This window comes from Epinephelus lanceolatus, chromosome 3 (assembly GCF_041903045.1).
Source record: "Epinephelus lanceolatus isolate andai-2023 chromosome 3, ASM4190304v1, whole genome shotgun sequence".
In the NCBI taxonomy this organism is placed as follows: Eukaryota; Metazoa; Chordata; class Actinopteri; order Perciformes; family Serranidae; genus Epinephelus; species Epinephelus lanceolatus.
The window spans coordinates 34,930,284-34,956,157 of NC_135736.1; the positions used below are offsets into that span (position 1 = coordinate 34,930,284).

General features: G+C 41.6%; 1 protein-coding gene across 1 annotated transcript in view; it reads left to right on the forward strand.

The window, feature by feature from the left end:
* Positions 1-421: 421 nt before the first annotated feature.
* neurl1aa (neuralized E3 ubiquitin protein ligase 1Aa) overlaps positions 422-25,874 on the forward strand; it is a 98,706-nt gene continuing 73,253 nt past the window's right edge. The window contains exon 1 of the mRNA XM_033623137.2: positions 422-592. Coding sequence (XP_033479028.1) covers positions 511-592 — 82 coding nt within the window. The 5' untranslated portion in view covers positions 422-510. The remainder of the gene's footprint in view (positions 593-25,874) is intronic.

The window sequence follows — 25,874 nt, forward strand, 5'->3', positions numbered from 1 at the left end:
GTGTCAGCTGATAGCCAGGCCTTTACCTGCATATTATTATTTTTTATTTGTCATTTTATTGCGCAAATTCCACTTTATTAACCGGAGCACTGAAGGAGATTATAATAACGAACTACACTTTAATCTCCAAAATGCAGCATCCTATATCACAGCTGCTGTGTGATGAACTTTTGACAGTGTTTCTCTAATAAAACAATGTAACAGTGATCTCAGCTGTTGTCCTGGAACAAGAGGAGAGAAGAGGATTATTCAGTCCCGCTGATGAAAAAAAAAAAAAAAAGCCAAAAGCTCCATCCAGGATTCAACATCCTCACATCATCGCTGCTCTCTGACTCCACACACCTGTGCGCCTGTTGCCTCTTCCGCTTCAGGCGCTTGCTGCTTACTGCAGGAAACAACAACTACACGTTCACTTCGACTGAGGAGGGAAAGTGTTTATTTCTCTTCCTCATCATCATCATTATAAACAGACCTCCGTCAAAGCCGCGTTGAACTTGTCAGCATCTTGTCATGGGCAATAATGTGTCGGGTATATCGACGCTGCAGAGAGGACAACAGCAGGGCTTTCACAGACTCCGAAACTCTCAGAAAGGTCAGTAACCACCACAAACGCACCACAAACTCCATTACCGACACCTAAACGCATCATTTCGCACCAAATTATGAACGCGTGTGGTGAAAACGAGTGGTTAATGTGTGTTATACATCCTCAGGCAGATTACTGAAACTTTAATACGGTATGCAGAGGTGTAAGCTTTATATGAAAGGGTGATAAAGTCCCGTGTTGCTGCTGCTGAGGCTTCTGGATATGTTGTCTGGAGGTGCTGAAGAACAGCTCCCGTCTCAGGCTGCAGGAGGCGGGCCTGCTGCTTGTTTGGGTGGAAGGTGGTTGTAGTGACGGGGGCATGTAGGTGAGGTGTGATCTGCAGCCAGTGACAGCTTATCACGAGGCAGACACACCAGTGTAATCAGAGTATATCTTGGCTGGATTTAGATTTGGTTTAAAAGTTTGCTGGACTTTGATTATATACAGAAGAAATTCAGAACTGACCTTTTTTGCTTTTTAGTTTTATTATTTCCTTTGACTACACCCTCTCACTCCCCTGTCATCTCCACATTGCAAGTACAGTGTACACAGCACATGGGGCTCCAGTGTTTGTTTGGTTGTTGGTCGTTTAATCAAAAATAACACTTGCATTTGGAGAATATGTATCATACCTGACAGTAATATTTCAATCAGGGGAGACAGAAGAATGAAGGAAAGACAATATTTAATACAGAAAAGCAGTGTACAGATGTAACAGGGTCAATTATACTGCAGTAATATGTGTGACATGTCAAAAGTACATTTGTAATGTTGAGTATTTTAACTTTACAACATTTGGTTCACTTGTTATTACCTGACATATTTAGGCCTCTGTACTCAATATATGGAACATCTGATACTCGGTTTATGTATCCCTATGTTCACCTTTGGGGGTACCCCACCTATAAAGGGGTGTCTCCTGCCTTGCCTCTCCCCTTTTGCTGTTGTGCTCCATGGGAGAGGTAAGTGACATTGCTCTTGTGGTAATATCCATGTTGTAGTGCTGTTAAGCTATGTTTTTAAGTTCATTTTATGCTAACATCATCTTGTGTCGCTTAATTTGTGTAGGGGCTGGAGTGTGTATGGTTGTGTATGATAGGGGATTTTGTTTTTGCCACTTGCTGTGAGTCAGGAGAGGAATAAACGGCCGGGGCCTCTTTATATCTACACAACACAGACATCACTAGAGTCCACCGGTTGCACAGACTAACAGATGATTTGTGCTCATATAGATTTACAGAAGTCTTTGGCCCTTGGACACCAGAGGGAGATATTTTGTGATCATGGGACATCTGAGCAGCAGCAGGACAAATCCCCCCATGGAGTTCAGACACTGGTGGTGGTGGATGAGGACTCTGAGACTGATGGCTGATGAGGCATATGAGGCTGATGAATCTGTAAAGACTAGGTAGTACTAGGGAGGTGGAGAGTGTGCATGATGGCAGCAACAAAGAACTTCAGCAGACAAAGAACCATATTTAAAATGAGGAGCAGTAAGATGATAGGCTGACAGAGAAGGTGTGTCGCTGTGCTATTGGTTGATTGTGAATCAGCTGATGACTCAGTTGACCTACCCAGACAATGACACATAGACATAGTGAGTGAGCATACGTGCAAGGAGTGAATGAAAGAAACTTACAGCCTGAGCATGAAGTATTGTCTTCCTGACTGAACTTTCACGAGAGCTTCATTAGGTGACACTGCAGGATCCGTTGAAGTTGACATAGTAATATAATCGAAACAAGGTTACAAAGTACAAACAATAACAATACAATATTTTAAATAATGTTTAGAGCTCAGAAAAATGGTGCACACAGCCCGTGAACCTTTAGTTACCAACCTCAATCTAGGGATGACTAGCAAGGGTTGGCTTAAGGATCTCAGGTCACGACTTGGAGCATACTGTAGGTAGTCAGAAGTTCAGTAGCCTTCACATTTTTCATGGAGACATTTTGGCACCTCACAGTAGGAAAAGTGGAAATAATAATAATATGAATGATGGCTGAATTCCATTTACTTGCTTCTGTTTAAGGGTGCTGGTATTGTGCATGTTGGCTCATTGTCACACTGTCATGGCTTGAATAGATAATCAGATAACCAAAACTCATTTGACACACAGTGAACCTGGGGCTTCTGGAGACCCCAACCCAACCCACTGCTTTGCTCAGGGACAGTGTTCAAATAATATTAATACCATTCAGAAGGTACAAGTGCAGCAACCCTTGTGCTGTTTTCCCAGAAGGGATAGTGGCATGAGAAGCAGCTGACTTTGTTGCTTCTGCAGCCAGGATCGTACCCCAAAAGTGGGTATTTTAAGCCAAACTGTGATCCTTTCTTCACCATAACCAAGTGGTTTTTCTGCCTGAACCTAACCACACATTAACCGCAGTATTGTTGAAATGTAAAGTTGCAATGTATCAGCTACATAATAACATGCAAATGGCAAATGGTCTGGCCCCATCCTACATCACAGACCTTCTAACCCCCTATTCTATGCCCAGGTCCCTTGGGTCAGCTGACCTGGGGCTCCTGTCTGTCCCACGCTCCAGACTTAAGCTCAGGGGTGATCATGCCTTTGCTATGTCTGCCCCCAAACTGTGGAATAGCATCCCCCTTCCAATCAGATCTGCTCCCTCCATTAACTCATTTAAGTCCAGGCTCAAAACCTACTTTTATTCATTAGCGTTTGAGTCCCCCTGATGTGGTCTTCCCTGACTCGTGCCCGTGTGTGTTGTGTCTCTAAACGTGTGAGCTTATGGTCAAATCTGTCTGTAATTTAAAAAAATAGTACTTTATGGTCCAATTAATTGTTGTTCTGGAGCTCTCTGACATTTCACGTGATCTTCATCAGCAGATGGAGTTTGTCCATTTCTTGTGGAATTGTTCAAAGTTGCATTTTTCCAAGGACCTCTCATCCAATGTGGCTTAAAAGTTGATCTTTAAAGTTTTATTTTTGACTTCTGAAAAACCAGTTGACAAAATACAACTTTGAAAAAAAGTGCTCAGAAAAAAAATATATAAGTTTTAGATCTTCTTCAGCAATTCCACTTGTTAAAGAAGATCATGTGATACGATCTACTGTAAAGCTCCAGACTAGCTATGGATTTGAGGCAAGGTTGTTTTATCAGCTGCTGCTTCTAAGATCAAGAATGAACTTGGAAGGAGTCCATAACTGTATGGATGTGATGCTGCATCACTGACTTTTGTTTAAGATATTTCCAATGTGATTTATTGGAGAAATATCCCACTGACACTGTGACCAAAGTTTTAGTGACTCATGGGGATGTTTCCAGCTCTGAACTAGGACCCTGTTAGGTGATTTAAAGTGGAAGCTTTAGCATCATAATTACATCACAAGGTGATGCTGACTAGTTTCATTGGTTAGATATTGTAATTACTTCAACGTTTTTTCCTTCTCTTCCCTTTTCTTTTATGGATTGTGTGGTTTTGTTGGAAAAGATGTTAATTGGATCCTCCAAATAAAACAGGGATTCGTCCGCAGCAAAGAGAACAAGAGTGGGAACATATACTTTAAATGCAATCCAGTTAATGATCATAGTCATTAGCCGCAATGCGAGAGTGTAGTTTCCAGTGCATATGGGATTAGTTGGGATGCATGCTAAAAATACATTTATACACACGGGGAAATAATGAGCTTAGGCAGGTGTTTATAAGTACAAGGCCGAGCTAAAGTAACAAAATCCATCTGAGCACTTAAATAAAAATTCAAACAATAAAATGTGCAGCCAAACTCGTTCTCACATAACCACTCTTGTTCTAGGACCTTCTGGGCTGAGTCCCATGTGTAATACAATCATGTAAAGTACAAAAAAAGTCCACCTCCACATCCCCCCGTCCTGATCCCCCTGTTACATCTGGATTACAGAGGGGGAGATGAGCCTGGGGGAACATTTTAAAAAGGAGCTGTCATCGGGATAATCACCGTAAGTACACAGTTTGCCCTTTCACATCCTCTTTCTCTATCTCGAACACACTCTCTGAGAGCACACGGCTATTTTCACATCGCAGGAACACAGCGCAGAACAAGTGAGTCAGGCGAAGAGAGGCAAGGCGGTGCATGAGAGAAGAGGGACCATTATTCAGCCAGGTTGTCTTGACAACCACCCATAACATGTTAAACAGTTCCCATGGTGATGGTTTGCAGAGTGCGTTATCAGCGGGAGATGATGGCTGATTGGGATGAGGACCAGACGACGTCACTGGCAGCCATTCAGCAATGAAAGGACAGGGATGTGTTTGTGCTGCTCTGCATCCCAGTTTATTAGGCTGGCGTTCAGACAGTGCGCAGAGATCTGCAGATCAATGCTTAGTTGAGGAGATGATGAATGCACTCAGTCACATATGCAGCTTTTAACCCAACAATACACACACGCACACACACACACCCCTCTAACTCACATCTGAAAGACACACTCACGTCTTTAGTACAGACATTCATCCATTTTCAGCTGGATAAACGACCTTCTCTAAGCTCTGCTGACTCAGCTTTGTGGTGATGACTTTCAATACATTGCCAGCAATCTCATTTCTTAGATAAACCGCAAAAGTATATTGAAATACTGTGTAATACTTTAACTATGGGCAGTTTTTTCACTTCTGCTGTAATGGGGTTATGCTCAGGGCCTGATACTGTAAGAGACATTAGTTTCAATAATCAATTCTTGGATAAGGTTCAGTTCAGTTTAGCAGAAGGCAGCATGGATAAAATTGTATGTTTTTAATTAGCTGATAGTGGAAAAAGTGAATGACATAGATGTTGGGGGTTTTATGCTATATAAAGAAACAACCAGTTCTCACTCTCAGGTCATTACTTTGTCATGCCCCTTTGGGACTGAAAAATAAAGCCAAGGTTCCTCAAATGGCCACTTGAGGCCACCTCCAGAAGCAAGTCAATCCCCATAGACCTTCCTGTTAATACCCCCAACTTTACAGCAAATAAACATGTTTACAGGCTGTACAAAAAAAGCTTTTGGTCTCTTTAGCTATTTTCAACATTCATGACAGCTGTACACAGGGTTGATTTCTATAACTATATAACTATGATGTCACAGTGACTACATTCTTTACTTTGAGTACTGTCTTTTGTACAGTTATGCAGTGCCCCCTGTGTTTATAGATGCACAGGGCACCCTTTGGTGTTTCTATGTGACGCACAGCTGAAACACATTGTAACACATGGCTGATGTTGTGAAAGGGTCACAGTTAGGTTCAGGTAACAAAAGTATTTTTTGCTTAAAATACAGTTGGTCTCAGCATCAAGTGTTGCCATGGATGGGTTTATACTAGACTTGCTTTAAAGCCTGGTGCATCTCATAAAGACGCTAAAGGGTGCCTTTGGCGTCGATATCACACATTGAAAGATGTGACAAAGTGTCGGTATTTGATGCCTTGGGAATAAGACTGGGCTAAAATAAACTTGGCTTGACTTTAAAATGGTATTGCAGATGGAAATTGCAAAGTCATGGTTGACAAATATTATCTGAAGGTACATATTGGTGCTAATACGGTTGACTTTTATGATTCTTCTGTACATACTCAAGGTTTTGGGGTATTTTTTGGCCTCTTGTACATCATTTAGGCCACAAGAGCTGATGGCTTATAAAATCATGGCGTGTTTTGCTTTATTTTTCTGTGATATTTGTGTGGTTTCTACATGTGCATTATTTTTCATGAGTCACATTGCTATACTTTTTTGTTGTATCATGAGAGTAGCAGGAAAATTATCAGAGATGATGTGAAAGTTCTGTATGCTTCATCAAAGTAGTTTGTATAAAGTGTTGTCTGACCTGAATGAATCCAGTTCGCTCCCTCATCGCCCATTTTGCGACATCACTCACCTTTACCTTTAATACTTCTAATAAGATTTTTAATGCAGGACTTTTGCTTGCAGTGGAGTATTTTTACACTCTGGTATTGTGACTTTTGATTAAAATGGCTCTAATTGTTATATCTATTTTAACAGTGACTCAAATGATAATATAAAAACAAGGTGCCAATATGAAAGGGGGCGCTGGTATAGAGCATTTTTAACCTGAATCTGCAGCTTCCCTTGGCTTTATGGAGTTTCACAGTGAGTTTCAGCTCATTGTTTTGGTATTCTGGCCCACAACTTGACTATTTTGGTTCAGTCTCACTGAGTCAGTGTCAGGTTCACTGCTAGGCTGTCGCTATCTCCTGAAACCAAATTTGTACTGTAATTATTCCCAAAATAATAAGAAAACATGCAATGATTTTATTCCTGTGGCAGTATTTTTTTGGCCTTTGTACTGGTTTTGTTTCCTCTTCAGCGACTTATTAATGTATGAGCCAGTACTGTAATCTGCGATGCTTTAAATGCCACAAAGCACAGCTGGTTATGTGACAGAGAGGTAGTGGGACAGCATTTAGACAAGAGTCTTCCTCAGGGATGCTGCAGCACCAAATGCACTTGAACATGGTGTTCAGTCACAGCTGCTGACACAAACATAACGTCTGAAAGCACACGCCGCCGTATGTTCACACTAGGTGCATGCAGACAGACAAGGAAAACTGAGACACAAACAGATGTAGCTGAAGACAACATGTAGTGAGGCAATGTGTGTGTGTGTGTGTGTGTGTGTGTGTGTGTGTGTGTATTTGTGTGTGTGTCTCCCTGGAAAAAACAGAGTGAGTGCTAGACAAAGAGAGAGGCCGACATGGGGAATGCAAATGTACCACCAAACAAGATGTAGAGTAATTCCTCATGGGTAAACAAGTTTAGCTCCAGCCCATTTCTCCATCTTTTTTAGAGCTGAACCCCACCTCACTCAGAAAAGTAATAACTGTGTAATATCAGCAAACTGAAAAAGCAAATTTAATTATCCCTGTTAAGCAGGTTATATGAATAGAATATAGTTAATTTAACCAGCCAGGAAAATGACTTAATTTGATGTCTTCCTCAAGGACACGTTAACAGGGAGACAGAGGGAGAACCATCCACTGTCAAAGCTTTGGAATGGCAGTCGTAACACTAAGAGGTCAAATTTCTGCAGTTGCTTTTCATCCTCATCATCTCGCAGCACCTATGACAGGACAGGAAATGCATTTGTGGAAAGTGTTTTATAGGTTGGCATGGTTTGCTTCATTGAGTTGTGACACAGCCCATTTAGACAGAGACAGGAGTGCGGCGTTAAACAGCCAGTCTGAGCTGTAGATCATCGCTTTTTCATTAGAGCAAAACTGACTCCAGCTCAGTTCATTCTACTACATGATACTACTGCGAGGGCACCACAAGGGCATGCTGTTACCTCATGCACACACTGACACACACTTACACACACACACTTGCAGGTACACAAACAGTGTGGACTAGTTCACACACTGCACAGCACATATTAGTGACTAATGGGAGCTACTGTCAAATCAAACCAAAGATCAGATTAGATCAGTTTTATTTACACTGCCTGAAATCACAAATCAAAATTGTGCCTCTAAAGGACTCAACACAGAGACAAGTAGACTTAAATCCTTCCCTGATCAGATCACTCAGTGACATCAGATGTTTCAGTGAACTGACTCAACTTCCAGTGTGCAAAATATGAGTAATAAACTCCCAGTTTCCATATATACCTCAGTTACTATGGTGACTGGGCTGATGTAGACTGTTTTTTTGTTTTGTTTTGTTTTAATCATAAAATATGTAGATGTTAGTGTTGCATTCATTTTAAAGCACACACCCAATATTTTCATAGTCGCAATGGATCGAATGACCGCACCTGGTGAGTTTCCTAAACCCATCTCATGCGGAGAAGGACCTTTAGTAGCCTACATGGGAGAAGTTTTCCTTATAGGTTTTCTCCAAGAAAGCTCTCTCTGACAAATCGATTCATAATACCCAAACCACGACCCCTTTAGTTGGGGCTGTGTGTCCCATCTGCAGACCTTTAACATCTTAATGTGAGGTCTCCTGGGTGAAACACATGGTTAATGATCTGAAACAGTTGCAGTTAGGGTTAGACAACAGAACTACTTGGTTAGGTTTAGGAAAAAGATCACGGTTTGGCTTAAATGAAGTGCTTTTGTAACTGGGTTATGGTTAGACATAATGTAACGCAAATGACATGATGCCCGTACAAACGTTACGTAATCTTACGTTAAAGAAAAAGGTTGACTCTTGGTTTCACACAGGACACGAACTACGGTCTCCTGGATGAAAGTCCTGTGTTTGTTTGGCCAGTCCACCTCCCCTTCCCTTCCTCGGACATCATTTGCTCTCAGCTTCAAGTGTTGCCACTGATAGATTTACATTGGAGTTAATATAAAACCTTGTTTCATAAACATACCTAAGGGTGCCTTTCGCATTTGTATGACACACTGAGGGTTGTGTTGAAATGTAAATATTTGACATCCTGGAAATGAGAACGGACTGGTTTCCTTCAGCGCTACAGAACTTTTTAATCTCTTTTAGGTCATTGTTTTGAAAAAGGAAAGAAGCTTGATAATGCTACTTTCACACTATGTCAAAAGAACAGGAAGAACAGAAAGACAGCCCCATTACAGTGACGTCTTCCACAGTAGTTGCTGTTCTGCTCTGCTATTCCAAAGGATGAAAACTAGTTATCTTCAATGAGCTAAATTGATGATATTAATATTGTGAGTCAATGATGTTAGCATTAGACTTTATTTAATGAAACTCCCATGACAGGCTGTTGACACGAGATTTTCTCCAACCTGGCGGCCCATAACTGTGGGCTCAACTGTACCAACATAGCATTAAGACACTGTACACAATATGTCCAACAAAGCAGCCAGCTAAGGCTAGTAAATAGCTGATGACATGGATGGATGGATGGATGGTTTATTTAATGGGCCTATCAAGCACAGGCCCAAAGTTTTAGGCCTCTCCCTGGCCTCTACCCAGAAAATGTCACTTGAAGACCACATACTGATCAGAAAGAGACTCAAAATGACCCCTATGAGACACAGAATGACTACAAAGAGATACAAAGCAACTGCAAAAAGACACAAAATGACTAGAAAGAGATACAAAATAGCTACAAAATGGGGGGAAACAACCACAAGCACATAAAACAACTACAAAGAGACATAAAATGACTAAAAAAGAGACACAAAATTACCACAAAGGGTTACAAAATGACTACAAAGAGACACAAAATGGCGACAAAGAGACACAAAGCAACTGCACAAAGACACAAAATGACTAAAAAAAGAGATACAAAGCAACCACAAAGAGACACAAAATTACCACAAAGAGACACAAAATTACCACAAAGAGATACAAAATGACTACAAAGAGATACAAAATGACTACAAAGACACACAAAGCAACTGCAAAAAGACACAAAATGACTATAAAGAGATTAAAAATTAAAAAAGGGGGAAAACAACCACAAGCACATAAGACAACTACAAAGAGACATAAAATGACTATAAGTAAATACAAAACATCTGCAAAGAGACATAAAATGACTACAAAAGAGTAACAACAAGCACAAATACATAAACCAACCACAAAGAGACACAACACAACATCAAAAAGAAGCTAAACAATCAAAAAGCGTGTGTGTTTAAGGTTCTTTTGCATTTTTGTGCCCAGGGGCCTGTTGTCTCTTAACTTAATCGCTAAATAGTTCTTTCTAAGTTGGCGGATACCAAAATGGAGCTAAAAGGAGAGTGAATATTCCATTTACATTCATCATGAGGCCAGAAACACAGCGCTTAATGAATGCTAATGTAATTCTGTAATTGCTGGATGTGTAAATTTGCAATTTCGTGCTAACAATGTGGTCATAACAATAATATTTGTGTTTACAGTTACTTCAGCACCTTGCAGTGCTTATTTGTGGCCCCAGTTCAGCAGTCTGTGCTACATTAATATAACCTAACTCTTTGTTTGATAGCATTTCTTTAAAAAAGTGGAAAAAAGCAAACATCTGGTGAAATGAGTGATCTTCAGAGTCTGGCTGTAAAAGGAAACTGTTAGTCATATGAACTTAGGACAAAGCCTAATCAGAACTCAGTGTTCTTACTCTTTAGAGAGATGTCATTAAATTAAACTACACTGTATTTGTTTTGTAATTAGAGAACCTTAGACCATATTTCAAGCGCTGCACAGTCGAGTGGAGTCATGACTACAAAAGGCACTAATAATACACCACAGGAAACATTCAGAAACCATTTCAACCATTTTCCACACTTCTTGCTGTAGCAGTGACCTCTCTGTTTTCTATATGTGACGGTCGACCCCGCTTATGCAACGATGGCATCGACAGTACAGCTGCCTGCCCGGGGTGTTCTCGAACATCCTTAACACCTGCCTAAATAAGAAACACAAATACAGAGAGGTGATACAGGCACATTGTCACTCCTGGGAGGATTCAAGCTCCTCGGGCACTGTAATGCAGCATTCACACTTTGTAAACAGGAGTTATAAAAACACACTGCCTGCATTTTCCAACCCAGACAGTTGCTTGTGCTAGATGAGCTCATCAGGTTAGACGATGTGTCATACTTATATAAGACAATGCAAAGGCAAGGAGCTACTGCAAGATTGTTATTAATGCATTTTGAAACTGCTTAGGAGTGCCTCGGTGACACTGATGCATTGTTTTGCTCTTGAAAACACAACAACCTGTTATACCTCAGCATATTCATGTCATGTACTGTCAGAAATATTCGATGGGAATGAATAAATTATGCATTTTTATACCTAGAAGTTTGAAACAGAGACAAATGTATTCATGTAATGGCTCATAGGTAAGTCAGTTTCTTGCTTTCATAACAATATTTGTGTTCCTGCCCTTACACCATGGTAACCAGGACAGAGTTATGGTACTTGCAACCCTTGTAACTGTTATCCAAGAGCACAAATGTATTGACTTCCCCCCTATAAAGATGGGAATATTGCCTGCTTGTACGCACAGCGACAGATGTGGGTTTTAATGGTACTTTGTGTTCTCTGCAGCTCCACGGATTTTATAAGGGAAGAAGAGGAATAATTAATCTCAGCTTGAATCACGATCATGCGCCTTTTCTACATGCACAGAATGAGTTTTGTTAAAAAAAAACAAAACAAAAAAAAACAACAACCTCAGAATAGATGCAGGAAATGGTTTGTTAAATTCAGGAATAAAAGAATGGTGTAAAAGGCTGCTTGTGATTTTATGAATGCTTCTCAAATAACAGCATCAAGGTGAATTGCAAAGTCACAGGGGTCAGCGGGAGTGTCTGAGATCCAGATGGTTCTGTAGTGCCGAGGTTTTCCAGACGGCACATTTTCAGCATTCTGGGCTTCAGGTGCAGTGGTGATGTTTTGTGGGAATGGAGCCATAAATGTCCTACTCGTAGTTTTCATGGTGAAGTGTGACTTTCTTTTTGTTTTGTTTTACATGTTTTGCCAGTAAAGCTATGATGCAAAGTCTGTTTATTCATTAGCATGAGTTTGGCATTACAAGGTTTTGTCGGGGTAAGGTCTGACAAGCAACTGAAGACGCCAGCAGCCTCGGGGCTACTTCAAAGGCCCCAGGTTTCATTTGCAATTGCAAATACATTTTTAAATACACCTCTGTATTGTTTTTATCAATATAATGAGGAAACATTCTTTATTTATGTGTCTGGCAAGTATCAAAAGGTTCATACTAAGAGAAAATGCACTAACACAGTATTTTATTTATATTCCCTACAATACAATATCTGCTCGTAGCCACTTGGATACAGTTTGGGAAAGAACGCAGACATCTAATATTAATAAAATCATTAGCATGGAGCCACTTGGGGGCAGCAGGAAACACAACACTGACCTACTGTCACCTTTTAAATTAAAATGGAAAACTTGTGAGCAGTCTATTTAGGTATTCAATAAGACATGGAGCAACATTAGCATTCATTCACCTGATAAATGTAAGTCCTATATACATTTTTTAGCTCTGTTTTTGGTCTCCACCACCTCCAGAGAAAAATATCTGCTGCTTAAGCTGCTCAATGCTCTACTATGTTCACACACTAGTTGCTAACATCTGCTGTTTGAGGCTGAGCAAGCAGTACAGTCAGTTTTTAAATCTGCTTTTGCTTTTTGTGGCTCCCGATGAGGGCGATCAGAGTGTAGCAAATCAGTGAAGTTGTTGGCCAGAAAACCAAAACAGTGTGTGACGCAACAGCCCATATTGTGACGGGATCACTCCAGCTGCGATACAGCAAACCCCCGACGGAAAATGAATGCACGCCAGGGGCGTAAAGTGGGGGAGCCAGTCTTCATTTTGCACGGTTGTGACACGACCATGGTGGCGAAATCTGTCCACAGACAGACAGACTTGGACTTTAACACATGGAAAACTGGTCGAAACAGGGTTTCTGCATGTGTTTAATGATGAATTGTAAAAGACACTGTAGTACAGCACTTGTCTTGTGTCAAAATCTAGTTTTAATATCTTTAGTTTTTCAGTTGATATTATGTTTACATTAACACTCTGAAATCAATGTAAAGTAAATACATGGGCCACGAAAGAAAAGAGTGGGAGAAATGGGGGGACAATGGGGGCCCACAGCTCATTTTTGCCCCAGGGCCTCTTCAAAAGTTGTCTGTGTATGTCTGCAAGTTATCCACTTATCTGTAATCTCTTATCTGTTATCTTTATATTCTCCTCTTAGGACTTTCTGTTTTTGTTTTTAGACATGTTGACACTATTCAGATGGAACAGTGTTGACCAAATGTTAATTTTTTGACTGTTGAATCAAATACCTAATGATTTGTGAAGTGGAAATATTTTATGGAGGTTTTTTTGTTTTGAATGTTTTGTGTGTGGCACTGCTAATCACTTAATTCATGTTAGATCAAATCTTGCTACTCAACTAGGATCAAATGAAATAGAACATAAAGGCATTCTGTGGTGAGCCGCTGTGCAGAGTGGAGCCACTGTGGTTGGAAAATGAACTGATTTAGAGACCCAGTACCTTGTCCCAGTGTGACCTTATGCTTTAAATGTCAAAAAAAAATAAAGTGTTGTTTTTCTTTCCGACCAGACCACCAGACAAATAGCTTTTCTGTATGGCACCAGATCAAAAGAAGCATATCAACCGCACAAATGGTTTTGATTGCACAATTAAAAAAAGAGAAGAAGTTGGAACGGTTGTCAGAAATGTGAAAGTAAATGTTGGCAAACGACAAAGTTAGGATGTTAAGTGATGCTTTGCGTGTTGTTGCGTGCTAGCGTCGAGAGCATTGTGACAGAAGGTGATTAATTTTAGATTAAAAAGGTTAAATAGCAGCTCATTTAAAATTCATTTTGGATGCTGCTGCATGCTGAAAAACAGTGTTACTATTGTGTGATGATTTTAAAAAGGAAAATATGAGTGTAAAGGAAAAACAACATCTACATAGCAATTAAATACATTACATAAACAATTTCCACTGTGTGCAGAACAGTGCAATTAAGTTGCAATTCAAAGAATATGGTACTGAATCACTGCACTGTCACTGTCTTTTTTTATCTTTCTTTTGCAGACAAACAGATGGCTTGATGTACGGTTTTAGCAAAACTCGTTATCTTATCCCAGAGGGGCTAAATGTACTGATAGTGTAAGACTACAAAATTTAGCACAGAGACTCAGTGTTTGATTGGTAAAGGTTTCGTCACACTCTAATTAAATTTGCTATGTGGACAAAATGAATGCAGTACCACATTTCAGTTGACAGCGTTTTAGTCATGTTAACTTGTGATGAGGTTTATTGACTAAAAACTTTTTTTCTTCTTTTGGATGTGGCCATGATCCTTATCAGAAATAATTACATTGGCCATAGAAGCTGTGACAGCAGATTAGCCAAACCCACGGAAGAGAAAACCAGGGCTGCCAACTTTTCAAAAAACCTTGGAGTGAGATTCAGAGGGGCCGACCACAATTTTGTCGTTTAGGCCTACACATAAATTTATTGTTTGTCAACTGATTTGGTAGACGCGATCCTGATCCCTAGCATCATAACAGATTTTTGGGGTGCCTGCTGGAGATGGATAGGGCCTAATACCTTACATACAAATACCATACAGAGAGAGACAATGGTGGTATAGTGGGGGTGTGGGGGTCCTCCACCAGAAAATTTTGGATGTGGTAGATGTGATTTCCTTCCTCTGGAGATGGGCAATACCTACATTCATTCAAAGCCACCCTGACTGAACTAGTTAAAACCAGAAACTAGGACTTGCCTATGTGGCACATAGCCTATTACTTTATAGACACAAGACCTATTTTGGATTTAAAGCAAAATTCATGGTTGAATTGGTTTAATTTAGCTGCTGACATAAAGTACTCTTTGCTGCTAATTTAGCATTTTTGACATTTACAAAACTCCAAATGCCTTTACATGCTTTCACAACACATATAAGAAACTACATGTAAAGTTTAAAAAAGCTAAGGACTAACTACTTCACAACACACATGCCACAAGACTTGAAATATTTCTTCTTCCTCTTCTTACTAGCAGGAGGGCATCATTCATCATTGTAGGTAGTAGTAGCCTAGTTATGTAAGGTGGCGCCACCTACTGTACAGGAGTGGAACGACTACCAGCATTTTTAAAAAAAAAATTTTCAAGTGAGAAATCATAGGTGTGGCGTGAGACCGTGTGAAGTCAACCAATTGCATGACTCACACGGCGAATACGTGAGAGTTGGCAGCTATGGCAAACTAAGGAGATCAGTAACATTATTACCAGGTTTCTGTCAGACATTCAATAACCAGCTGCCTAAACCTTGAGCTAGTGTTGCCAATCCTGTGGATGCACACAGTTTTCCTGTTCACTGAGGGATTATTAGTGACATTTTGGGTGTACTCACTTCAGTTTCACTTGCAAAACTGAACTGTTCATTTGTTTGTTGTTGTGTTTTTTGCCATGACAGATATCACTGTAGTCATATTGCTGTTTTCCAGGGACTTTCTGTATTGGCCCAAATTTAAGAAGGTATTGTGGAAATAGACAAATAGTCATAGTCACTAAACACTACAGCAGAGCATCATTAAATAGTCACCTTTGACCAAAAGTAACCCTTCAGGCATGGGACCCTAGCGTTTCCACTGCAAACCATACCCTTAAATGTGCTCCTTCCAGCACTCACTGTATTTCCTCATTTCCAGTGACACAGATGGAAGTCTGCACCTCATTTATCGAATGACGACGAAGCAGACATTTTCAGAACAAAATAAAACAGGCTGCTGTGAGAGTCTCTCTCCATGGGATATTGAAAAATAGTGGGTTTGTGCATTTAGTCCTTCTCAGGCAAGCTCAGGGGGTTTAGCATTGCCGTAGAGTGGGGATTAGAATATATGAGTGATTTGAATCAGGAGAGGTCGGTGCATTCTTGAATGTGTTTGGGGAGAGTGTTCCAGAGGGAGCGGCTGGCTGTGGAGAAAGCTCTGTCACCCCAGGGCCAGTGCAGGCCCTGAGTGGTGGAGTCAGGAGGTTGGCATCAGAGGAGCAGAGACTCTGGGAAGGAGTGTGGTAGAGGGGGTCCTGGTTATGGAGGGCTTTATAAGTGAGGAGAAGGACTTTGAATTGGATGTGTTGTGGGACAGGGAGTCTGTGGAGGTTCTGGAGGACAGGAGTGATGTGATCGCTGGAACAGGAATAGGTGAGCAGACAGGCAGTAGGGCTTTGGATGTATTAGAGTTTATTCAGTGATGTAATATCACGAGACATACATAATTACCGCAGCATGTGACGCATGATAGCACACTGTGTTGTTCATGAAAAACCTTAATTTACTTCTGATTTCACACAAGACAAACAGCTGTCACCAGGGGAAAAGTCCAGAGTTGATCCATCCACCTCAACTCTCACCGACCCTTTGCGGACTCTCAATTCTCGCACTTTATACTGTAGCTGGTGCTCAGAATGCCAAAAACTGACGCCACTCGGTGTGTCTCATACCGCCTCTAAAGGGTGTCTGTGCGTCAGTATCTGACACCAAGGGCTGTTGACCGAGTATCGGTTTGTGACAAGTTGGGAGTAAAACCAGGTTGGCTTAACCTACCTGAGTTTTTGATAGCCTGTGTTTTGTGTTTTGTGTTTGCTGCCACATTTGTAACAAGGCCTCAAGGGTGAGGACTCATGTGGAACTTTCCAAACAGAAGACTGAAAGTGTTTCTTATCATCAAAGATTCTGTGATATTGGTGGGTGAGGCGGTTGTTATTCAACTAGCTGTAAATTTTGTGGAGCTGCTGAGCACACAGTGGGCTGTTTGTTCTCATATCACAGAGTGGTAACCGTAAAACACATCTGTCGCCTTGTGCATGTTATGTTCCCATCTTTATTGGGGTAAGTCGCCACATGTTTGTGCTCGGACAGCAGTTACAAGGTGATTATAAAAGTGCCATAATTGTATCCTGGTTGCCATCCAAGTAGAAAAGTCCCAAAGAGGCACCGAAATCAAGGAACTAGAGCAACTATAAACCACTTAAATGTGAACGGTTTTATTGTTATTGATTTGTGAATCTGCTTTGCACGCTGATAGATGGGAGCTCTTTATTCCACTAATGATCACATAAAAAAATAAGTAGTCATATGATTTGTGATTGATTTGCCTCTCATCACCTCTGTCACTCATGAAGCAGGCAGCCGTTCAAACATGCACAGGCACAGCTTTCAAATAATTTTATACGCACACAAAGGGGGATCTCCCCTCTGGCCTGCTGCTCTGCTGTAGTGTTTCTGATGGGATAATCTCTGCGTTGTGCTACAGCCCATGTGAGGAAGGGATTACATATTTATTTGGGGAGTTTTCATCCCGCCTTTACCATCTGTCACCAGTAGAGTGGCCATGGGACATTTACAAGAGCTTTATAGTGGAGTGATAGGATGAGAGTGGGTGTGAGAGAGATTGGATATGAGTGAGTGTGCATGAGTAAGAGTGAGAGGAAAAGAGGAAGTACAGAGTGGGAGCTATACGGTAGCTTACTTGCATATCCCAATGTCCTGACTGTGAACCCAGAGGGCATAAAACTACCTGCGTCTGCTGTGGGGGAATATTCAGTAAATGTGTCTTTTTCAGCAGTACTGTCTGGGATGTTTCCCATGCTCTCTGTTGGGAGAGGGAAGTCTCTCCATAGATCCTCTGTTTAGTCCCAGGGTGATTAAGAGCCAACTCAGCGCTGATGTCATAATCCACATCACTGTCGCTTACATTATAGCTGCAGCTTGATGAATGGTCTGGCTTACTTGGCCCTGAACACCCTGGGAATTTCTTTTTATTATATACATTTATACATATATTTTTGAAATTATACTGTATTGTTTTTAAGAAGGGCTTTTATTACATCAAACTCCATGTTTCTGTGTTCTGTAAGTGCCTCTCTGTATAGTACTTTTCATCACTAATGACAGAGTCCTTCTTTCCCATACTAACACATTCTCACTCCGACCTCATCACATATCAACGTTTGGTCATGGACCTTCCACGTTTAGATACGAAGTGAAAAGTACCCTGGGTGCGTTGGTTGTTAACGTTCTGTGATGTTGTGTCAAGTTCCGCCTGTTACATGCATTGTCTTCTTTCAAAATACACTTCCGTTTCCACAGGAAATTTGCCGTTTGCACAAAGTCTCATTCAGAATAAATGCACTGTGTCAGTACAACACCGCAAATTGATGTTTTTTACCCCCAACAACTAATGCACATGGTTGGGTTTAGGGAAAAAAAAAAATAGGGTTTGGCTTTATAATCCTACAGGACACAAACACCACTCTCCCGGATGAAAGTCTGTGTTTGTTTGACCCACACACCACCACTCCCGCCCAAACTACTCAGACTTTCACCACCTCAACTTTCGTTCTTGTCCCGCCACCTACCCCCCTGATGCCACTGAGCGCCATTAAACTGCAACAGCAACAGGCCACATATCATGCCGATGTAAAAGGACAGCTTTTTCGTCAGTGTCCGTTACTGCCCAAGTGCCGGATTTCGACAACTTTGGAGTTAGACCAGGTTGCACATGCTGGCTGTGCACATATTTTGTAATGTCTGAGTCGCTACTGACCATCTAGGTGCCCTAAGTGTACTAGCTTTGTAGTACAATCATATAATAACAGTTCATACCAGAGATGAGACAAAGTCATTGTTTTGCAAATCACAATAAGTTTCAAATTTGTAAACTCAAATCTCCAGCCAAGACTGACAAGTCCTAAGTCAAGTTCCAAGTCCCACACATTTAGTTTCAAGTCCTGGACAAGTCCTGATATGCTCCTCAACAAATGTAATGACTTTTTAACAACAGAGTTCATTTAAGGACTGGATGTTACAATCCCTGATTCACATACTTGAGACTATGAGTGGGAGTAATAGTGCCGTCTGGGGGTCTGATAGAGCCAAAGGGTGAGATGAATAGAAAAGCAGGAAAGAGCAAAGGTAAATAGAAAAGTAAGAAGGAGCATAGGGAAGGCAGAGCCAAGGTGAGACATCTGAGCTGAGGGTAACAGCTTCATTGGGGTCATCAGATGGGTACCCTCCTTCACTGGTGTTTCAGTGATAGGCCCACGACACCTCCAGAGGGCTCATGGGCAACACCTGCTGTCCCAGGCGCACCCCCGTCTGCTTTCACTCCCTCGTACTCTGCTGATGTGAGAGGTATTTCGGGGCTCAAGGGGTGTCTTTAGTAATGATATATTATATTTGCAAAAATCGTAAATGCTTCTCGAAATGTGTTTCTATTTGTTGAAACAAGTTTGTTAAAATGTGTGACTGAACTTAGGTATTAAAAAAGTAGCCTAAACCAGTACCACAACAGAATGAATTTTGTATGATTCTGTCCTGTCTTGTTGTATTGAACTCATCTTATATTGGAAAAAATGTCTATAACTTTCAAGTAAAGTCACGAGACATTGGTGCTTAAGTCCAAGCCGTGGACTTGTGATTCAAGTCCAAACCACTTGTATATAGTGTTTATACTGTGTACCACACTACACACTAAGTGTGTTATTTTTGCCCCACAGCAGGGGTGCCAACAGAGAATGGGACCCTCAATGATTCAGAAGCTTGACCGAGGTCCTGAAACATGCCAGGGAGAGCCCCTGCTCAGCAGTATGCCTTTGTGGTTACAGTCACTGTGCAGCTCTCACAACATCCCTTTTATTAACTTCAAATCTGTTCTGGCAACACAAGAGGGTCCCTGCGCAAAATGCCTAAGCCATCTCATGTTGTTAGCAAATATCTTTCATGTCCCTTTACTGTAAGTTCCCACCTTTGTCACCCCTGAGCAGTGATTCTGCCTCTAATACAGGATTACTCTCCAATAAAACTTTTATTCTAAATGACTTTCAATGGACAACTTTTCCTTAATCTCTTTAATAAGATATTCTGTTGTGACTGAGATCTGGCTCAGTGTCGGCGAGTTAAACCCATTGTGTGTAGTCTCTCTGCCAGACCTTAATTTCTTTAGCCCCTCTAGCAGCCCTGGCTACAGCCCGGGATAAGCTCATATTCTTAGAAATTGTTTGAAATGCTGCCATTTGCTCTGTGACTCAATTTTAAAGGTGTAACTGCTTAAACAGTCTAATGCAGTGATCTGTGCTGTTGTGCAGCCCAGAGGCATACCATGTTTAACAAGGACTTTACTAAGGACTTCTCTGGCACACCTTTGACATTCAGATTTCTCTGCTATTCTAGGTTGTTTGACGCATATTTGCCCTGTCAGCTGTCCAAACTCTGTGTTCCTCTTTGTGTTTTTGCATTTTATTAACACTAAAACTGCTGGTCAATTCTCAAACACCTACATATCTCAAGAGAGCAGAACTTATGTCTCGGGACTTAAGGTCTGTGGGACAGTGAGACTGTGGGCAAGAGGTACATCACTTCTTAAGGCTCCTCAGACGTAAGGTGCATCATTCCTTTTCTGCTACAAAATTATAAAAGCAAATATCCCACTAATTTCATGGTTAACTCATTTTTGCTCAGAATGATATGACGTAGTCTGCTATAAGGGCCCTGACACACCAAACTGACCGTCTGCAGTTATTCAGTGTTGGGTCAGTTGCTGTAGTTTTTGCGTTGTGTCCCATGTTGTCGGCCCTTAACAGCTTTTTTTCAGCCCATTCAGCACGTTGCATCGGCATCTGAGACACCTTATGAGAAAACCACACAAAAAGTGAAATGTTCAGCTATTACTCAGCAGATATAGTATTGTCTCCAATCTGTTATAAAAACATTTGGAGCTAACATTAGCAAGATGTTAGGGAATAAAAGAAGAGGATGCAACTTAACGCTAACGCATTAGTTTGTCAGCTGTTGTCAACAGCTAAAGATTGGCTCTTTATATATGATGATTCTGGGTCAACACATTCTCACTCTGACCTCGTCACATATTGACATTTGGTCATGGACCTTCCGCGTCCAGACGCGACATATAAGGTACCCTTGGTGCTCAAGAGAGGTTGCGGTTAGGTTTAGGAAAAAACACTAGGGTTTGGCTTTTTAATCATACGGGATGCGAATGCCGCTCTCCCAGGTGAAAGTCTGTGTTTGTTGGACCCACACACCACCCCTCCCGCCCGACCTACTCTGACTTTCGCCACCTTAACTTTCGTTCTTGTCCTGCTGCGAATCCCCCCGATGATGCTGAGCACTATTAAACTTTTCCTCCAACAACTAATGCACGTGGTTGAGTTTAGGCAACAAAAACACGTGGTTAGGTTTAGGAAAAAAGAACAGGGATTGGCTTTGACGCAAACACCACTCTCCTGGGTGAAGGTTCCTCCGAGTACTCCAGCTTCTTCCCACAGTCCAAAGACATGCAGGTTAGGATAACTGGTGTCTTTAATTTGCCTGTAGGTGTGAGTGTGAGCTATATGGTTGTCTGTTTCTATGTGTCAGCCCTGTGACCTGTCCAGTGTGTACCCTGCCTCTCGCCCAGTGTTAGCAGGGATAGGCTCCACCCCCCGTGACCCTGAATAGGATAAGAGGTCACAGATAATGGATGGAATAAGATTGTAAACCCCCTCATTATCTACTTCACATCTCTGACATTGTTATTTTTATCCAGGGTCCTTGAAAAAGTGGCCTTGCCTCAACTACTGGCCTTTCCTGGACCAAAACAGCATGTATGATCACTTATAGTGCGGGTTAAGTGGTCGTCGTGTTACATAATCAGCTCTTTTATAAGTGCTAAATGATTATGTGCTGACTGTTGATTGTGTTAATCATGCCACTCTCACTGACAGTCCTCAATACTGTTTTGAATTTCAGGATACAGTTAAAAATATTAGGAGGCTTTCATCCTGTTTGTGTTGTTTTTGTATGAATTTTGTAAAATGTTTATTATATGTGCTCCCCTCGGGGTGTATCATTAAGAAACACAATGTCTCCTTTCATCGCTTCACTGATGATGATGTAACACAATGACATTATTTCTCTGTAGCCAAAGCAATATTACACACTGGATGGAAGCACATTTTTTCAATGAATAAAATCATTCTCTGGCTTGTTCGAGTCTTTATGAGGGATACCTCGGATTGCAATAGTCTTAAACTATATGCCAAAAATTACAATGTCAATTTTCAACTCCACCCTCCAATTTGTTCAGGATTGTTCACTTGTGTTGGTCACTTCTCCTTGGACCTGGAGTGCATTACCTCCACCAAGAAGATCATGTTTTCACTTAAGTTTGTTTGTTTGTCAGTAGAATTACGGAAAAACTACTGGCCTGATTTAAACGACACTTGATGGAAGGGTGTAGCATGGACCAAAACAGAACACAATAAAGTATGGAGTGGATCCGAATCAAGGGGTGGATTATTTTTCACTGTCTTTAACATTGCCAAGCAGGGCATTTTGCCTCAGTGGAATAAATGCCATGCATCTTAAAATGAAGCAAATCGTAGTAAAGTTCAGTGGTGACAAAACAGAGCCAATTGTAGAACTTTTTTTCTCAAACTAAGTTGTGGCCATGGAAACAAAAACACATATCATGCAATTAATTATACTCTTACTCACACAGTGTGTACAGCATGTCATTAAAGAAAGTGTTATTTTAATGTAGCCCTGGGATGAAGCACTTACCAACACCCTGCCACCTCTTTTCTGCAAAAGAAAAATGCTACGTGGACACATGCCCACATGCTTCAGGTGGGGTGACTGAGGTGTGACCAGTTAATGAAGCATCATAGCTTGGGTTAAAATGATTTTGCATTAAGCATAGGGGACCTTTATCGTCACTAGGAAACGCTCACGGTCATGGGTAAAACAACAGAAAATGAACAGCAACCTCCTGTGTCCATGCACCCAACCTTGTCACTCTGTAATAACATTGCTTGACTTCCTTCACTTTAACATCTGTGTGACTTTACAGAAACAGTGTTCGCATTGGTCTGGATATACAGCTGTCCCTGTTAAAAGCTTTCTTTGAGACTGTTTTCTCTATAGTAAGTGCTTCAGTTCGGTTCAGGTCTATGGATTGTTTCTGAAGGGAACTGTTGCTGTAAAATTTTAAAGGCCTATACATACGATACCAATTTTAAAGAACTTGTGGTGACGAGGGCCAACTATTGTGTCGCCTTTGTCTCGGCCAAAAAGTTACAAAGACTACAGCCAATGGCCAACTAGCACGTATGTTCTGCACCTGTGTGAGAGGAGATACTCTGCATCCCAGAAGACAGCGGTAGTCTGTATACATCAATAAAAAGGTAAACCAGAAGACTGCCGGGCCGGATTCAAGACGCTAGTTAGCCAGTTAGCACATTAACAACACAACCCGATATAGAAAGAATAAGGATTGTGCACGACTGAACAATAACACACTTTCTAACCATTTCTTCAAAAGAACTTAAAAAATAATGTTAGCTAATTATCTAATATACCTAATATAACAAGTTCAGTATCACTCCCTCTTGACTTTAGCTGTTTATTTACTTGTTTCTCTTATCAGGCAAAGAGCTGAAACGACAGAGTGATTTCATTCACGGATGGGTTCCACCATCTCCGCCTCTGAACCAACATGCTGAATCATCCGAAAAAAAGCCATCAAGTGCCGACTAGTGTCAGCAGTGCGGGACACACCGCAAAAACTAGGGTTACAGACACTCACCGATGGCCTGACCAAAGTTTGACTGTGGGCTGCGTGGGTCAGGGCTTCTGCAGTGATGGGGGCGCTGCACCGGTGTGTTGTGGTGAAGAGGGAGCTGAGCCAGAAGGTGAAGCTTTTGATTTACTGGTCCATCTACGTTCCAACCCTCACCTATGGTCATGAGCTCTGGGTAGTGACCGAAAGAATGAGATCACGGATACAAGTGGCTTAAATGAGTTTTCTCATTCTTGGGGCTCAGCCTTAGAGATAGGGTGAGGAGCTCGGACATCCGGAGGGAGCGAGTAGAGCCGCTGCTCCTTTGCGTCAAAAGGGGTCAGTTGAGGTGGTTCGGGCATCTGATCAGGATGCCTCCTGGACGCCTCCCGTTGGAGGTGTTCTAGGCACGTCCCACTGGTAGGAGGCCCCGGGGCAGACCCAGAACATGCTGGAGGGATTACATATCTCATCTGGCCTGGGAACACCTTGGGGTCCCCTAGGAGGAGCTGGAAAGCGTTGCTCAGGAGAGGGATGTCTGGGGTGCTTTGCTTGGCCTGCTGCCCCACCAAATTAAATCAAAAGCACTTGCAATTTACAAACTCTCCTCCCTCTTTCTTTTTTCTTTTCTTTTTCTAATTGTGATTCAGAGGCATACATTTCATATGCTGTACTATTACTGCATAATAAGTGAACAATTGTACCAACTTTCCATGGATGTTCCCTAACCTTATGTAAATACTGCAGAGCATGTTTTTCCTGGAAAATGACTGTGTTTTTATCAAGCATGCTGTAGCATATCTTGCACCCTGCTCCTCATGACTTCCTGATTCTTGTCCCCCAAAGCTACCAGATCGCAGCTAAATCCTGTGACTCCAATTTCCTTTTAGTCTTCCATCCTTCTCTCAGGCTCAGAGCAAAGCATGACACATCTTCATGTTTTTCATGCTGGAAGAGAAACTGAAACTCAGGTCTGAGCTGTGGGAACAAGAGGAAAAGATGCCCTTAAAACAATCTACTTATCTCTGTTATGGTCCCCAGTGAGATGAGGAACAGATTAGCCCCCGGTAACATCTTTGGTGGCCTCTCTTGTGTCTAATTAAAAGGGCCATTGTTTTAGTGAGTACATATAAAGCAGTGATTGAGGTGATTTTCATTTTGAGGTGTGCCAGCTCTATGGGACAATCACAACACTTTGAAGAACTCCATTTCTTTTGATCTCGCTCAGCTCAGCAGCTCCTCAAGGATCTAAACGCAGCATAAAAACCTGGAGAGGGAAGACTAACGCAGGTTGTAAATGTGATAAATGAGAGGCACGATAAAGCGAGGGCCACAGAAATGGATAAAAGAAAGCTCTGGTAATCTGTCTCAGCGTCTGGAAGTATCCGTTTGCCAAACGTGACATGAGCCAGTGGGTGTCAAGAAGGATACAGTGCGCTGATTCACAGAGGGCACGGTTTGGAAACCACTAAACCAGCAGGGCCACTGATTGATGGCGCCAAAAATCTATGCAAACACATTCATATGTTTCCCCAAGCAGCAGCTGTCCCATATTAATCTAATGTAATGAACAATAAACACCCCATCATGATCGGAATTGCAATTTAAAAGTCGCAGTGATCTGTTCTGAGAGGAATTACAACCACATGTATTCCTGCCCGTAAGAGAGGGGAGAGCTACAGGAAACAATGAGTTTCCTTATAAAATCTGTCTTTTTTCTGTGGACACATGGTTTTAGCTACAGCTTGGCTCTAAAGATGACAATGCTGGTCACTTGTTCAGTCGGTCAGTCGGTCTCTTGGTCAATGCTCCACTTTGGTCCAAACTAAAGTATCCAACAACTATTGCTGTTAATTCTTTGCAGACATTCATTCATGGTCCCTAAAGGATAAATCCTACTGACTTTGGTGCTTCCTTGCGCGGACATTTTCTTTAATGAAATATCTTGAACACTGAATTAGATGAGAGAGATCGATACTACTCTTGTGTGTATAGTAAATATGAAGCCACTGCCAGCAAACACTTAAGCTTAGAGAAAAAACACTGGAAACAGGGGGAAACAGCTAGCTTTGCTCTTTCCAGTGGTAACAAAATTCACCAACCCGGTCTCACTCCCAATTCATCAAATACTGATGCTTGGTCTGTGGCTGTTGGTGTCAGATAAAGATGCACAGAAGCACCCTTTGACTGCAGTGTGAGAGGCACCGGGAGGCTGCATTTTTTTGATGCTTCGAGTAACTGCTGTAGTATATAGAGT